At 35.1% G+C, this 18,221-nt stretch overlaps 1 protein-coding gene across 7 annotated transcripts in view; it reads left to right on the top strand.

The window, feature by feature from the left end:
- Positions 1 to 18,221, top strand: part of VPS13B (vacuolar protein sorting 13 homolog B) — a 760,370-nt gene that overhangs the window by 498,158 nt on the left and 243,991 nt on the right. For all 7 annotated transcript variants that reach the window (XM_087864704.1, XM_087864702.1, XM_087864703.1 and 4 more), the window contains 2 exons: positions 6,996 to 7,122; positions 8,472 to 8,615. In XM_087864704.1, coding sequence (XP_087720830.1) covers positions 6,996 to 7,122; positions 8,472 to 8,615 — 271 coding nt within the window. The remainder of the gene's footprint in view (positions 1 to 6,995; positions 7,123 to 8,471; positions 8,616 to 18,221) is intronic.

The raw sequence follows: 18,221 nt of genomic DNA, 5'->3' as shown, positions 1-18,221 counted from the left end.
TTATTCCTAGGTATTTTCTTTCTGGTGACTTGTGTCTGTCTTTTATTCTAACAGCTTTATGGGTTTAACTCTTATAGCTAGATTGTTGCTCCTTTTCAGGAGTTTTTGTTTGTTTTTTTATATGGTATGAGGTAAAGTCCAACTTCCTTTTTTTGTATGTGAATATACAATTATCCCAGCACCATTTGTCCCAGCACCCAGACTGTTCATTCCCCCATTGAATGGCCTTGGCATGCTTGTCAAAAATTAAGGCTTCTGAACATCAATTGAATGCCATAGAATGTCTTTTACACTAGAGAAACAAAATGAAATAATTTCTGATATGTCCCTGTCCCTTACAGAGCTCAGTGTCAAATCAAAGAATTAATAGTTAATTACCTATTAGAGTGCAGGGAGTAAATTACTATGGTAGACATAGGATGTTTAGGATTATAGAAGAGACACATCAAAATCAAGATAAGCACATTCCATGTACATAAGGACATCTCAGGCTAATAGATATGACAGATACATAATACAATAAATCTAAAATTGACGTAGGTACGAAATAGAAAATTTAAAGAAAGAAATGAATGATTCACTCTGTGAGTGGGTTTTCAGGGAAGGTCTCACAGAGTATACAACTTCTGAATTTGTTTCCACAGAGTCTGAGTGGCAGGAGAGGCGAGGGGGCATTTTGAACTAAGAAAGCAGTAGATTCAAAGGCTAGGAGTATGAAAATGTGACATGTTTTACTCACTTCGTATACGCAGTACATAATATTATGCTTGGCACATAATAGGTACTTAATCAAGAATTGAGTGAATTAAGGAAAGGTTGAATGATTAAACAATTAAGTAGAACTGGTACAGATCAAGTAACTGAATGTTTCTGAGAGATACTGAGTCAAATGAAGACAAGAGATTTTAGATCTGATATACCTTGTAGTGATGATTAATCTTGATAGAAATATAAGCAGAGCCTTAATATGATTATATATTTGTTTTTCAATAGGAATTACAGGTAAAATTCAAAAGATAGAAAAAGGTACTCAGTGAAGAATAATTTGCTCCCTCCTTTGACAGATTTTAAATAACAGCCTTTATAATGGTTTTCATTAATTCCTCCTGCATACATTACTCAGCTTTTGTCTTTAGTCAAAGTGTGTTTCTGTGTGTATGTTGGGGGAGAAGGGAGTAGGGAAGTTTTAAGCATAAAAATGACCACATTTTAAAACTTGTAGAACTTTCCCTCCTAAAACCTCAGTTTTTCAGTTGAGAGAAAACATTAGGATTCAGTCATAGCAGCAGAACCACTGTACATATTAGAGCATAAGGGATTTATTTTAGGAATAAGGCCTTGCTCAATTGTGAGGAAGCTGTGAAGTAAGGATCTAAAGGGGACTGTGAATCGGAGACATGTCACAGGCATGTCCAGCCGCTGGAGGGACCACTGGAGGCTGGGAGAGAAGTCCATGGGAGGCTGTGGCCTCTGTGCAGGGGGTGAGCCAGTGGGGTCAGCAGGGCCAGTGGTCAGGAAAAAGAGCTGGTCACAGAACCGAGAAGACGGAAGACAAGCTGGAATCTGCCGGCACCACAGAGTCGGAATTTCACTGTTCTACAAAGCATGCCTTTGAGAGAATATTGGCCAGTATTTAGTTCCCTCATACCTCCAAATCTCATGCAGTTTTTCTCTCTCAGATCTGGAATGTTCTTAGCAAGTTGTTACAGGACAAAACCACCATAAGGAACTAAGTTTGAGGAGGTTCCTTGCCTTGTGTAATGTCACCTAGAAGTAGAGCCAAGTATAGAACCCTGATTTGCTTCCGCTCATTCAACTACTTTTCCTAGACTCGGTGTTCTGACCCCTTACACTCAGGCTAAAGTTCATTGTTAGTTAATCACTTTTGTTTCTTTTTCTCTTAGCAACCATTTTTACTATGTCTGGGCTTATTTTATAACCTGAGGAAATGAAGTACTGAGAACTAGAATAACCTGTACTGATGTCTGCTGTATGCAGGTTACTTACCTGGTCACTGTTGTCTTTTCACTCGGTGACCGGTGCTTGGACCTGTGTGAGGGGGAGGAGGCCGTGGTTTAGCTTCCTTACATATAGGCTGAGGGTGTCCTTGGCAAGCTGAAAGGGTGGTGTAGAGATAAAAGGACAGATCTGTCTTGGCCAGTCTTCTTTGTTTCTTACATACTTACTGACAGACAGTAGGTACTCAAAAAATCAGAAAATATTTAAATTGAATATAATCATCACAATAGTATATCATAAAATTTTAAGACCCCCTATAATGTCAATTAATTTATAGTTCTTACAACCCCTAACATCATAATTGCTATACACACACACACACATGCACACACACATATATATATATGAATATAGATAATAATGCCCAGATTGATCCAAAGCCCTAAATAGCCAGGTTTCCCTCCATTCAACATTTTGTTTTCAAGAGAAGGATCCAAACAAGATTATATCAACATTCACTTAAATGCATATGTACAACACATACCTTTTATATATTATGCAGTATTATTCTGTGAGCACTGCACTTGGTACATCAATACATGTTATTAAAGCTTTAAAAATGAAATAAAAAAACATAAACCCCCTGTCTGTTTTTCCCTTGGTAGATTCCCATTGATATCCTCAATTTCTAATGTCTTTTTCTGTGAGAAGCATTCAGCAGTCCCCTGACATCTCCCTCCTCCATGAAGTTTTCTTCTGAAGTTTTTCCTTGAAGAAAGAGCTATCAAGTAGAATAAGATGCAGGAGTTCCAGACTATAGATATAAACAACTGGAAACTATAACCAGAGCTGTTAACAATTGAACATCTCTGTAAAATTGAGTTAAGTTGATATTTCAATACAGCTATGCCCATAAGACCTTCTTTTAAAGACTGGAATCTCCATCACAAATATATTAACCACAGTTTTGGTTTGTTTGTTTGGGTGGGATAATTTTCATTTGTTTCTTCTTGTTTTGTTTAGAGAATGCAAATATTTTAACATTATTTAATATTGCCAAAATAAATTTGTACTAGCATTTTATTTAAATGTACCTTGAAAATTATTTCGGGTTGTAGTTCTTGCAGCATTATTCACAGACACTTTATATGTCTTTACATTTAAAGTAAGGTCCCCTACTGGAAGTTTCCATACCTGCCTGTTTTTTCCTTATCATTTTACTTGACCTACCTTATGACTATTTTTAGGTATTTTTCCCCTGCTAAACTGAGCTGCACACATCTGTCTTTGCCACTGTATTTCCAGCACCTAGCAGAGGGCCTGGTGCAATAGTGGACACTCAGTCCATGTTCTCAAAATTTCACACAGTGATAAATGCTGTGAGAGTAATATGGCAGTATAATGGGATAAGGGTCTGTGGAAAATTTCTTTACATTAGGCCTAGTCTAATACCTAATGACAAGAATGCACTACCCATGCAGATACTCCTAGAGTGATTGTGTCAAGAGTGTTCTGGCAGAGTAGAGAGCTTTGAGTAGAAATCAGTTTTGTACACTTAAGGATCATGGCTGGCTGGGAGGAAAAGAATAATAAGTAAAGTTTAGGGTAGGGAAGGGACTAAATTATGAATGGCTTTATAGGTCAAAGGGAGTTTGGATTTTAATTGCATTGGATCACTGGATTGTGTTCCTCTTGGGAAAAAACCCAAAACACCGAAATAGGTTTAAACTCTTAATTATATATTTGATTTTTAAATTATAAAAAATTCATATTATCCTCAAGAACCTCCCATCTAGGCAGCTGGCTGGCTTAGTTGGGAAGTGTGTGTGACTCTTGATCTTGGGGTTGTGAGTTCGAGCCCCACGTTGGATGTAGAGATTGCTTAAATAAATAAACTTTAAAAGTGAATAAATGAATAAGTGAGAATCCTCTAAAAATAAGAGGAATCTCTACAAATAAGACAGTAATAAAATTATAACAGTTTTCCAGCTAGTAGGTTGTTTACAATAAATGGCTGTGAATATTACTGTTTTTTATATTGAGAAATAACCTCTGCAAGAGGATTACCAGAACAAGACTTAAGTATCTTCTGGTCGGGTATCTTCTATCTGAAGCTTGGCTATAAAGCCATACCAAGAAAGTCTTCGTGTTGAATAAAAACTGTTTGATGCACACACAGACCATCTGGCACTTTTTATTCTGTCTTTTTAGTGGAATATTTTGGAAACCTTAGTACCATTTTTCCTACTTACATATAGTCTTTCATAATATGCAATTTTTGAAATAGGGTTCTTAAACTGCTTTAATATTTCCCACAGTGTCATTCCAAAATGTATGGAAGATGGGCAGAAGAACCTTAGTATAATTTTGCTGAGCTCAAGAAAAATGAGCACAGCCTTCCTAAACATGTCTTTTCATGAGCACAGATGACACGTACCTATGCCTTCTTGCATACTAACAATTTCAGAGAACTATACTTTTCCTTATTTACAATCTACTCTTCCCAGAGATTAACTGAATAGTTTTTGTTAACATATATGATTACTTTCCTGTTATTTGTTTAGCACTTAATGATTGTCTTTTTTCTTTTTAATCCTTACACAGGGTTTTATAAATTTCTGTGGGTTTAATCCTCCATGTTAGCTGACAGGTACAAATCACTGTTTCATTTCCATGTTTCTGTGGACAGTGTAGAAATTCTAAATCATTGTTCTAGTATACCAGAGAAATATTTCTTCCACAGCTCTCCTAACATCACATGTCTTAGCATGCTATAGATTATCTTTTTTCTCTAGCTGGTTTTACCATCTTTCATTTGTCATAGGTGATCAGCTCTTTGACCAAGACATGCCTGATTGTGGATGTTATTGTATTTATCTGAACCAGGACGCATTGTACTTCTTGAATCCGTGGGTTCTTATGTTTCATGAGTTCTGGAGAATTCTCGGCCATTAACTCTTTGATACTGTTCCTTTTCCTTACTTTCTATTCTCTGTTTTTGGAAATTAAATATGTCGGACCGACAAATTAAATATGTCGGACCTGCCCCTCGTGTCTCTTTTTTTTTTAATTTTCCATTTTAAAATTTACTTTAGCATATTCCTGGAATTTTCTCAAATGTATATTCTAGTTTACTGATTTTTTTCTTGAGCTATATGTTACCCTATAATACTATATGTATTTTATTTTAGTGAGTCTGTTTCTGGAAAAATTTTAAATTTTAAATCCTATGCTCTTATCTAGTAAAATATTGGCAGAATTTAATTTTCGTAGTGATTTTTTTTCAGTATTTATTTCATTTGAAGTATTTCAATCTATAAAAACTTTTAATGATTAAAGAAATATATGTCATTACCTCAAAGACTTACAAGAAATAACACAAAAGAAAAACCATTATAATGTACCAGAAAAGTTATAGTTTTATAGGACTATTGACTTATTTTTTTTTTATATCTAAGGTCATAGGTCTTCATGTGTTGTGTTACTGATTTAATTCATCACATAATGGGGAAAAATTTGATATGTATAAATACTCTTTTTTTTCCCCCATTGGGTGTTTCGTTAATATTTGCTCTTATTTGGTTTCCTGCCATCTTTTCCATTTTAAGGTATTTTTAATACATCATATATTTTAACATTCCCCTATGAGAGCACATCAGATGTTCCATGTTTCTCACATTGACCATTTTATGGAACTTGAGCTATTAAGCTATAATTACGGTGTCTCTCAGGATCGCAACCTTTCCTCTGTATTCACAGATTTTAATACTTCTTCCTGTTACTCTCCATTCACCAGATCTCTTAATTCTTTAAAATTGACTTTCTTGAAATCCAATACTTATGTGTCACAGAACCAGATGATCCAATTTGCTTTTTTGGCAGACACCATGTAAAGCTTTGCCCATTGCAAGTTTGAACAAAAGATACTAGTACTTCCTACTTTCTAGACTACTCTGGTAGAAAAGGATTTTAAAAACTTGAGTTTTATATGGGCTTTTTAATGAGATAATTTATGCCAGTTCTCTCATCTCCACTTTATCACTTTATAAGTGAATAATAGAGACATATTTGTAAGGAATATTAAGTTAATGGTTCCAAGGAACTCTTGAGGTACAGCTTGCTAGTAAAATGTAGAACTATATTACTTCATAAAATGAAAACTTAGAATATGGATAGTAGACCTGAAGAACTATACTAATAGCACGAGCTTCAATTTCTCAATAGTGTTTTCCAGTTTCATCTTCTGCCATGTTTGCAGTACTTCCTTGAAATTACTAGCATTTAGCTATTCTGAATGTAAAGTAGAAATATTGTGCTACATAACTGATCAAAGGTGAGAATGTATAAGGAAGAATTAAAATAGAGGCCAAATGCTATTCTGCTATCTGACCCAACAGTGGAAACTTTGTTCCCATTAGGTGGCCTTAGGCTAGCCCCTGATCCTCATTTCCTTGTAAGTAATATGGGGCTAGTAATGGATTTTACTTCACGTACATGATTGTTGTGAAGAAGCATTCAGTATCAAAGTCATAAAAGCTATTTCATCAACCGTATATGCAGTAATAATCCATGAGCTGAGACAGTTCTTAGAGCTTAAAAAAAGGTCGTTCAGAGATTAAGAGGATATATACTTGTGAACCTAATGAGGTTGGAAAGATGGCAGTGGTCACCTGGGTCAGAAATAGTAAAAATAGGAAATTAAAAATTATCCCACAATGGGAAGGTTATTATTGGTAAGAAAAGATTGAACTATTTGTAAGAACAAAAGTAATTAAAAACAAAGTAATTTGTTAAAAGGATGTGACTGATATGAAATTAATTGCATCTGGATTTCTCAGTAATTTTATGCTATCTTTTATTAATCTGAAGTTAAGAATTGAAGTTGTAAAACTATGACTATAAAATGTACAAATAGGCACTCTCGAAATAATAATGTAATTTTGTCATACTTGTTTGTAGTGAAGACGTGCACAAGTTTAATGAAGAAGATCCTTGAAAAAAATGAATGGCTAATAATTTTTTACTTTATCTTTTAGCATACGACGACATCAAGAAAGAAGAGCAATTTTGACTCCCATCTTAACAGATTTTTCTGTCCGAATAACTGGAGCACCTGCTATCATTTTCACCAAAATAATTTCTCCAGAAAATATGCACACTGAGGTGAGAACTTAATTTAGGTTTCATTTTAGTCTGTATAATGGAGTAGCTTCTCTTTGTAAGTTAGGGATTTTCTTAGTTTTAGTGCACACGATGTCAAATTGCTTATTATCAATGCTATTATTGTAACTAAAAATTAATAGTTTCTAGTACTGTTATTGCTTTTCATGCCGTTACTCATTTAATCCTCATAACACTCCAATTAACTTCTTCTATCCTCTTTTTATTATTTTTTTAAAGATTTATGTATTTATTTTAGAAAGGGAGAGAGAGAGAGCATGCGTGTGTGTGAGGAATAAAATAAGAAGTCTAATTTTAATAAATACAGAGAACTTGTAGGGGGAAGGGTTATTTAACCCAAAAAGCAAAAGGAATATTCATTTCCAACATACTATTCCTTATGGCTGTAATAAAATCCTCTCTAAGCTGTGTAGTTTGCATTCGGAGCCATCATAAGTCTCCTTAAATCCATTCTCTTAGATGACACTAGAAAGGAGAAGGTTCTTTGGACATTTCCAAGCATTTGAACATTGTCCACGTTCTCTTCCTGACAGGAGGCAGAACTTCTGCTTATTAAGTGAAACTTCAGGTCTATTTTTTTCTTCCTTTTTCCTTCCCTGAATGGTTTTCCAATGATGAATGTTGAAGTGACTCAGTTAAGTAGTGGACATCTACCTAATGCAGCCAAGATTTTAGCAGCTTGAAGAAGTGAAATTAATTAGTCTAGCTATCTTTGGCTTCAGCACTATTTGTTATAAATCATTTGGAGTGTATACTTTGGGGAATACTCAAACCATACCACTTGTGATTGTGATTTCTTGCCTACAATTGCCTGTTTACATCTGTCTGCCCAACTAGATTGTAATCTCCTCAAGAGCAGGTTGCCATTCAAAGCCACCCTTATTCTTTGTGCTATCCCTAGCAGCTGAGTGTAGTGCGAGTTACTTAGGAGATGCTCAGTAAATATTTGTTAGTTTGAATGAATGAACAGGATTATGCTAAAGAATTACATCATCACTTACATATGGAAATGATGTTAGTAGTTTGAGGTTTGAAAAAGCCAAATGTATATGAAATGGTAAAAAAATTAGTGTTTGTGTTGTTAGTTTGTTTCCCTGCAACTAGCGCACAGCCCAGCGCACAGCAGGACCTCATAAATGTTTATTAAATTAATCCATTAAACTATGTTGAGTGGCTGTGCTCTCCATTTCTGCTATTCTCATTAACATATGAACTTGAGTCCCAGGGGAATTCATCAACATGTAAAGGTCAAATAAGTAAGAATGATAAATTATCATCTAATGGCTATCATGTATCTTTATCTGTATTCAACTTTTTTTTTTTTCCTTTAGGAAATTTTAGTGTGTGGCCATTCCTTGGAAGTGAATATAACCACAAACCTGGACTTCTTCCTAAGTGTGGCTCAGGTTCAACTCTTACATCAGTTAATAGTAGCAAATATGATTGGACTGGAACCATCAAGCAAGGCCACAGAGGTAACTATTACCTGATTTTGATTAGTCTTACTGCGTTTTTGCCAACTTTACATTCATAATAGGAAAACTATAATTAAATGCTTTTTGCTAATTATTCTATATTTAATTTTATTCAAAATGTGGTCATAAATTATTTTAGATTGGTGTTCTTTATTTTTGAAATTTGTTTGGTCTCTTTTCCTGTCATGGACCTTTGCAAAATTGCTGTGGCCTAGCCTCAGAAAAGCCTCTTTAAAATATGGTTTTAGTATTCTGCTACAATTTTAAAAGTACAACGCAAGAAACCTGGTATAGCTTTCACTTACTCAGATACATTACAGGGATAGGGCCTCTTTTGGAAGTGAACTTTGTAATAGTACTATGGGAATATCTTCAATAAATAACTTCTAAAGCATTCGTTTCCCATGCTCAGTGAAGAATGGACACAGTCATAAAAGTTGAATGCCTGCCTAGAATTTTAATTTTGATCCGGTGTTCATTGGAAGCCTACATTGTAACCACAAAACATGTCAGCATGAAACAAAGAAAGCTGCTTATTAGATGCTTCTCAAGATATGTTTTCTTTGCTTTTTGTTTCTATACTTCTATAATCCTATCTGTACTTAGAGTGTATCTCCTATAAAAACTCAAGTGAAGAAACTGTTCATCTATAAAAAAGACGTTGGTTTTATTTTTGTCAAGAGTTAAACAGAAGACTCAGTTCTATTTATTATGAAGGAAAGGAAGAGGTATTCACTGAGAGCTACTTGATGCTAGGCAGTGTGCCAGGCATTTTCATGTAAGCTAACTCATTGTATCTTCGAGCCTCTTATCACAACCACCTTGTGAAGTTGATATGGGCATCATTATCGTTTTATATATTAGGATCTGAGGGCTCAGAGATGGTAAGTGACCTGCCTGAAATCATTCATACATAGCTAAAAAATGGTGGAACTGAAATTTTAATATAAGTCTTAAGTCAGTGCTCTTTCCATTCTACCACAGTTTGTGGATTATAACTATTACATTAGTCTCTCAGTCTTCTTTATTTTTAAAAATTATTTAAAAATGATAAAGCTTTTAACTTTTATAAATGATTCTAACGGACCATCTTTTACCACCAACGATTTCTGTTTGCTCAGTATCTCTTTTTCCTTGTTTTTGTTTTTGTTTTTTTTTGTTTTGTTTTTTATTTTGTTTTTCTTATGGGGGATGGTCGTGGTGGGGCAAGGGAGAGGGAGAGAGAGAATTTTAAGCTGGCGCCACACCTAGCACGGAGCCCAGCATGGGGCTCGATCTCATAACTCTGAGATCATGACTGGAGCCGAAATCAAAAGTCGAACAGTTAACCTACTGAGCCGTTCAGGCACCCTTTGCTCAGTATCTTTTTTAAAAGGGCTATAGAGCTATGCGGTCTCTAAAATATCAACTTTTTTCCAGTATACTTTAGACAGTCTGTAAGGATGTAATTATATGCCCTGAAAATAAATAGAGCAAAAATATTTCCCCATGGCATTTTCGATGAAGTCCTTGAAGCAAATTGGGTTAGAAACAATATTTTACATTCCTATATTATTTGTGCCAAGTTTATGAATCTCTCACATCAGCGAAATCTAATTCATAGATTTCTGATGTGTTTTAGGAATTTATACAATTTAGCAAATTTGTTGTTTACTCATTACCTACCTACTTTTGGCAATTAGGAATAAAGCTACTATAAACACTCATCTGCAGACTTGTGTGTGGACATAACTTTTCAACTCCTTAGGGCAGATACAAAGGAGTGTGATTGCCGAATCATATGGTCAGAATGTGTTTAGTTTTGTAAGAAACCACCAAACTGTCTTCCAAAGTAGCTTGTACCGGGTTGGATTCCCACCAGCACTGAAGGAGAGAGTTCCTCTTGCTCCACAACCTCACCAGCATTTGATGTTTTCAATGGTCTAGATTTTGGGCATTCTATTACGTGTGTAATGATATCTCTTATTGTTTTAATATACATCTCCCTGATGATATATGAAGTGGAGCATCTTTGTCTATGCATATGCTTATTTTCCATCTGCATGACTTCTTTGGCGAGGTGTGTGTAAAAGTCTTTGCCTCATTTTTTTAATTGGGTTGTTTTCTTACTTTTGAATTTTAAGAGTTTCTTTGTATATTTTGGATAACAGTCCTTTATCAGATGTGTCTTTTGCAGATATTTTCTCCTAGTCTATGGCTTGTTTTCTAATTCCCTTGATATTATCTTTCACAGAGCAGAAGTTTTTAATTTTAATTATTTCTTACATGGATCATGTCTTTGGTGTTGTATCTAAAAAGGCATCACCATACCCAAGATCATCTAGGTTTTCTGTTATGTTTTCTTCTAAGAGTTTTATAGTGTGTGTTTTACATTTAAGTCTATGGTCCATTTTGAGGTCATTTTTCTGAAGGGGGTTAGGTCTGTATGTAAATTCATTTTTTTGCATGTGAATGTCTAGTTCCAGCACCATTTGTTGAAGAGACGGTCTTTGCTCCATTGTATTCTTTTTTCTACTTTGTCAAAGATCATTTGACTGTATTCATGAGGATCTATTTCAGGGCTATCAGTTGTGTTCCATTGACCTATCTGTCTATTCTTTCACCAGTACCACATTGTTGATTACTGTAGCTTTAGATCTTAAGGTATGGCAGTGTTAGTCCTCCATTTTTGTTCTTCTCCTTCATTATTGTATAAGCTATTCTGGCTCTTTTGACTCCGTAAGCATTAGAATCAGTTTGCCAATAGCCATTAAATAATTTCCTGGAATTTTGATTGGGATACATTGAATCTATAGATTGAGAAATGACATCTTGACAATATCGAATCTTCTTGTCCATGAACATAGAATATCTCTCCACTTATTTAGTTCTTTGATTTCATTCTTCAGAGTTTTATAGTTTTCCTTATATAGATCTTGTATTATTTTGTTAGATTTGTATCTCAGTATTTCATTTTTTGGTATGCTAACATAAATGCTATTGTGCTTTTAATTTGAAATTCCACTTGCTCATTGTTAGTATATAAAAATGTAATGTAATTGACTTTTGCATATTAACCTTATATGCTGCAACCTTGCTATAATCACTTATTCATTTGAAGAGTTTTCATGTTGATTCTTTCAGATTTTCTTCATAGACAGCCCTGCCATCTGTAAACAGGGACAGTTCTTCTGTCCCAATCTGTAATAATTTTATTTCCTTTTCTTGCCTTATTGTACTAGCAAGGACTTTCAGTATGTTGAAAAACAGTGGTGAGAAAGGACATCCTTGCCTTTTGTCTGATCTTAGTGGGAAAGTTTCAGGTTTCTCACTGCAGGTTTTTTGTAGATAATGTTTATCAAGTTGAGGAAATTTCTGTCTATTCCTAGTTTACCGAGAACGTTTATCATGAATGGGTTTGGATTTTGTCAAATGTTTTTTATACATCCATTCATATGATCGTGTGATTTTTCATTTTAAGTTTGTTGATGTGATGGATTATATTAATTGAGTTTTAAATGTTAAACAAGCCTTACTTTGTGTAGTATATAATTCTACACTTAATATAGTATAAATCCCACTTAGTGTAGTATATAATTCTTTTTATACATTGTTGGATTATATTTGCTAGTATTTTGTTGAAGATTTTTGTGTCTTCGTTCATGAGAGATATTAATCTGTAGTTTCTTTTTCTTATAATGTCTGTTTCTGGTTTTGTTATTAAGGCAATACTGGCCCCATAGATTAAGTTAGGAAATATTTCTTCTGCTTCTGTCCCCTGAAAGAGATTGTAGAGAATTGGTATAATTTCTCCCTTAAATGATGCTAGAAATCATCAGGGAACCCATCTAGACCTGATGCTTTCTTTTTTGGAAGGTTACTAATTACTGCTTCAGTTTCTTTAATAGATATAGGCCTATTCAGATCCTCTGTTTCTTCTTGTGTGAGTTTTATCTGATTGTTTTTCAAGAAATTGGTCCATTTTCTTGAAATGATTATCAAATTTGTGGGCATGGACTTGTTCATAATATTCCTTTCTTATCCTTTTAATTTCCATAGGATCTGTGGTGATGTCCCCTCTTTCAGGTCTGATATTGGTCATTTGATTCCTTTCTCCCTTTTTTAGTTAGCCTGACTAGAGGCTTTTACTGATTTTTGCTCTAACTCTTATTATTTCTTTTCTTCCGCTTGTTTTGGATGGTGATGATATTTCCAGACAATCTTTGACAAAGTTTTATTTGAAAGATTAATTTTAAAAGTTATTCAAGAATGTGGTGGATGATTTTTGTTAGTAGAGGAAACATTTACACTATAAACAAAGCGGAAGAAAGATGGACAAATCTTTGGAAATAGAAGTGAAAAACAGTGGAATAATCTAAGGATTATTGCTAAAACCAAGATTTAACATTAATTTTTATTGTCTGGGCAACTAACACACAAACTTTCAAGTACATAGTTAAGGAGAAGCACTTCAGGCAATAAAATGATCAGCTGATAGTTTAGGCAAATTGCCTCTCATGTTGATCGAAACTTTTCCAGTGTTTTCGCTCTGAAAAGTGTACTCTAGATAGGGTGAGGACACCGGATCTATCAGCCTATATTTGTATTCTTTGATTTTCATTTGTCCCCTTCAAGTACTATGACTTTCATGATTGCTGGCTCCCAGAATATTTCTCTTTTCTAAATTATTGTTTCTCTATACATATTATGATAGGCCAAGAAAGAACATAAGAGAAATTAATATTCAAAAGCCCAAAGTGCGTTTCATATTTACAAAGTACATGTCCTTTCATACTCCATTCTGTAATTCATCTCTATGACAACAATCGGTTCTTTAACGCTAGAACAACAGGAATGTTATTTGGGTTTCTTACGTCCTAGTTCTCTGCCACTTACATAAGTTCAGAGTCAACCTTCTAGATAACTTCATAATCAAATCCAAATGTACAATTCTAACTTTTCTGTGGAGATAGAGCTCCACTATTTATCCTTGATTTCTGGGCTGTGGTGATTTATACAATTGGTTTACCTTTTAGAGGATTCTTTGCCTTCTTGCAAGATAATCTTGGTCTCATAAAAGCCCAATTATATAAAAATGGTTGTTATTAATATAGTCATGACATTCATGCAATAAGAATTAACAAGGGAGATAGTTTAGTAACGTATACCAGTAAATGTTAGGAAATTTTGGAAAGAGAATGTGAATAAACAGAGAACTAAAGAATTTTAATTTGTGCAAGTCTGTTTATGGAAAACTAATGCAGGACATTTTTATATGATATTGGTAAAAAAATCATAAGTTTTCCTAAAGCTGTGAGTATACAGGACACTGTAAGGAATTGTTCAAAAACAAAGCAAACAAGGGGCGCTGGGTGGCTCAGTTGTTACGTGGCTGTCTTCGGCTTGGGTCATGATCTCAGCATTCTGGGATCAAGCCCCGCATCGGGCTCCCCATTCAGCGGGAAGCCTGCTTCTCCCTCTCTCACTCCCCCTCTTGTGTTCCCTCTCTTGCTGCCTCTCTCTCTGTCAAATAAATAAGTAAAATATTAAAAAAAAAAAAAGCAAACAAGAAATCCTACCTTTATATCATTTTATTTCAGTTGTTGTCATACAAAAAATACAGCATGAAAAAAATTTGCATCAAATTTTAAAGTATTAGACTGCTTTAAACTGAGATGAGAGCTGAGTAGACTATCTGAAATCTGTGAAACCATAAGCAATATAAATAAGATACTAAAACTAGTCTGTTAACTTGAAGTGGTTAGTTTATTTTTTATAATGCAGTGTATTTTTATCAATAACTAATGAGATATATGTCTAACATAGTTTGCTTGGGTATTTTTACAGTTTGCTATAAGACAATATAATATGTTGGACTTTTTTACCCTGTACTGTGATTGAGTATGTGCCCTATGAAGTAGTGGTGGAAGTTGTTTTCTTGGTAGCATTATTACTGTTTTAGCATGGAAATAATCTTCTTTGGAGTTCTTCTTCATTTAGGAATGGAGATTCTTATTTTTTAGTCAATGGTGAAAAATTCTTGCAAGGCATCCCTGACCAACTTAAGGATTGCTAGGAATAATTAGAACTAGGAACTTAAGAGTAAAGAGGAAAAGAAACTTTGAGTGGTGGTGTAGTAACAGAGGTTTTTTGGAGTAGAATATTAGGCAAGATGAGGGACAGAGGCAAAGTATACCCTGAGAACACAGGTGAGCAGAGGTGGAGTTTGAAAGTGGGGACTAAGACCAGTATGGGAGAGGATGTTGGTGTTTTGTCTGTCTTGCTGTAGGCGTGAATGGGAAAGCCCATGTCAGAGGTTACATATTTCTGTATTAAAAAAGGAGATGGGGATTTTGGATGATGTGCATGTGGTGACTTTCCATTGGTGTTGCTATGCTGAGTATTTGTTTCCCTTCAGAGGCACCTGGATCGACTACTTGTAACCAAGCAATAAATACAGGCCCCAATAAAATATGAATTCAAGCAGAGCCTTAAATGGACAAGAGGGCCTGTGAGGAAATACCCTGAATTTCTTACAATCTAGACCTGGAAAAGTTATTAAGTATTTTATTGCCTATCCTCTCCACGAGAAGGAGTTCTTAGGTACATTGAACTAGCACACCTGTCGTAATTTTACTTAGGCCTTGTAGTTATTAAAAATAGCCTAATTGTCTCCTGATAAACAAGCTTATGCTTAGAGAGAAATGCATCATATTTGCTTCAGGGTACATGCTAAACATCAAGAAAACCATAAAAATTTTAATTCTCTACCCATGCTTATGTTTATCTCATACAGATTTCTTGACCAGAAATCCAATGAATGCATTAAGTTTTCCTAAGGCTCTCATAAACTGTCTTTCCTGGTCATATTCAGCAGTATTCATTGAGGGCTTTCCATATACCAGATATACTGGCTACAGAGTGAAAGAGGTATGAAAAATAAGTACACTGTGATCCCCACCCTGAGGATTTTATTATCTGCTTGAGATATAAAACATAGATAAATGAATTGATAACTAAGAACTCAAAGCAGTAAATGAAAAGTATTAAACATGCTCTATGGAAAATGAGTGTTATAGGAGGAGAAGACTTTAAGCCAGGAGGTCAGAGATCTAGCTTCATGGGAAAGTTGGAATGGAATAGACAGAAAAGAATGACCTAATCATTTACTCAGTAAACACTGAACCTTTTCTATGTATCAAATACTATAATGGATACTAGAGTGACAGCATTAAACAAAAGAGATAAAGTTTCTAGTGCTCATATTTCATGAGGAAGATAGGCAATGATAAATAATTGGAGCTAGATCAAGACATAAAGTCATATACAGTTATACACACATACACACACACACAGTTAGTTGTATACATCAGATATGTTCACTTTCCATCAGCCCAAAGTTAGTCATGTGGTCACACCTAGCTGCAAGGGAGGCTGAGAAATGTAGTCCTTCTAATACATGACCATGTGCCATGCTTAAAATTATTTTACTGTGAAAGAATGGGATGATGAATATTGGGATACAAATGACAGCATTGGTCACAGAGACTTCAGGATTACCTGATAGCCAGAGCTAGAATACTCCTCAGAAAGCAGTTTTGGCTCTCTTCAATACTTTGAGCGTACTGTCAACTAAAGCCAGAAGTTCCATACCACATAATATGGCAGAAACAATATTGGCTTTCCAATTGTTCAGTGCTGCTACAGGGACAAGTATTGTCTTTGCCCAGCATTTCTAACCCTCTTCATCTGACAGTAGAACTTCCTTTCCTTTGGCTAAACAACATTCCCCTATGCGGTGGTAGTATGGACACACTACTCCGACCAGGGCAGTGTTTTCTATGAATACACTGAGAAGAATACACTGTCTTTCCTGTGGATCATTAAGTCCGGATGTTGTCATACTAGAGCTTTCTTTGACCATGCTTCTCTCTTCTCCTTTACCACTATCACATGAAGAAAACCTGTCTGTGTTTTTAAAAAGAAAGAGAGAGAGAAAGGAGTTGAACTCACAGAAATAAGGGAAGCTGAAAGATGGAGAGAAAAAGTCTTGGACATCATCTGACATCCTTTGACATAGTTCTAGCCAATAAGATATAAAGAGAAGTGTTCAACAGATTCCTGGGAAAGTCTTCACCTTCTTGCTTTTCCACCTTCTTGGAATCATGACCGTGGAAGTGACCAGCTACTTGTGACCATGAGGCAGAACGTGATGACAAACATGAGGACAAAATCCACACACTAAGGACAGCAAAGTGGATACATAAAACGATCCTGAGGCGCAGGTGACATATGGAGCCACCGCGGCCAGCACTAAGTTATGTGAGGAAAATAAACCTAAATTTAAGCCAATGCTGTTTGGCTCTTTATTACACCCAGACAGACAAAGCCTCGCTGATACACATGCTCTTTCAGGATCCTAAGATGGAGATGATAAAGCCCAGGGAAAGTGCTGAGCATACAGCACAATGTGATGCCGAATAAATGCTTGCAGTATGAGTTGATCAGTGGATTCCTTACTTCATAGGAATTCCTTTTTCTGTTCATAGAGATAGAAAAGAGAGATGTGTGCAACATACACTTCAAAAGAACTGGAAGGTATTGGTGATGAACTGTGTGTTTGATGGAGACGGGTTGGATACATATAGTGGAGGACTTGGAATACTGGACTGAAATGTTTTAAGTAAGCCATCGGGAGGAGCGGAAGTTGGTTGAACTGTACAATAATTTATACAGATGTGCTACTAAGCTCAGATCCATCTTAGACCGAATCTCTCCGTTTTCCTCACATATTGGTAGTTCAGACATAAATATCATAGCTATATTTTTCTCTATTCTACTATAATAAATATATTCTAATATAGCATCAGATTATTTCAGTTAGGATTTGAAACAGCTATATGTAGCATATATTATACAGGTTATATATTTCACCCATTGTTTCCAGGAGCTACAGTTATTCTTAAAGAAAAGAAAACAATGCACACACTTTAAAAATTGACGAAACAGGAGGATGAGAAGGCTGAAATTGCCCTAGGTTATGTTCATTTGGCTGCAGTAATTACTCTGTTATTCCTGGCTAGTAAGTAATCATCTTATTAAGCCTACTTACAGAAGTAGTGTATGTAAGGAGTAACACATGCTCATTTTCAAATCAGTGTTTTAAAGTAAATAAAATTTTTATAGCAAAATAAAAACCATATTTTTAGGGGCAAAGAATAGAACCGCATCACTGGGGATCTGAAGGTGGGGTTCTTTGATCCACACACCCCATATCCTGAAGAAGAATGTAGACAATTATAACACTAATTGAGCATTTCTTCCTTTGCCCCCTCTCCTTCCTCCTCCACTAACCACTTGGTTTTAGCCACTTCCTTAGATCTCCTTTCCTTTCGGTCTCCAGTAATGACTTGCTTGGTAACCTGTCCTGTGGATGCTTGGTACTTGTTCTGACACTCTCTTGGTAGCTAAAAATTATGTTCTTTAAGGAAAATCTCATTTACCAAAAAAAAAAAAAAAAGAAGAAGAAGAAAAAAATTTTTTTTTTACTTTAGCCGTCAGAAAATATACAGTACTTAGTCCATGTTTCTTCAATATTTCTAAAGTAACGGATATTTCCACTAAAGT

The sequence above is a fragment of the Ursus americanus genome, chromosome 9 (assembly GCF_024610735.1).
Source record: "Ursus americanus isolate L20-20 chromosome 9, mUrsAme1.1.p, whole genome shotgun sequence".
Lineage (NCBI taxonomy): Eukaryota > Metazoa > Chordata > Mammalia > Carnivora > Ursidae > Ursus > Ursus americanus.
Note: the sequence above shows the minus strand (reverse complement) of the source record. Positions and strands in the feature narration are given on the sequence as shown.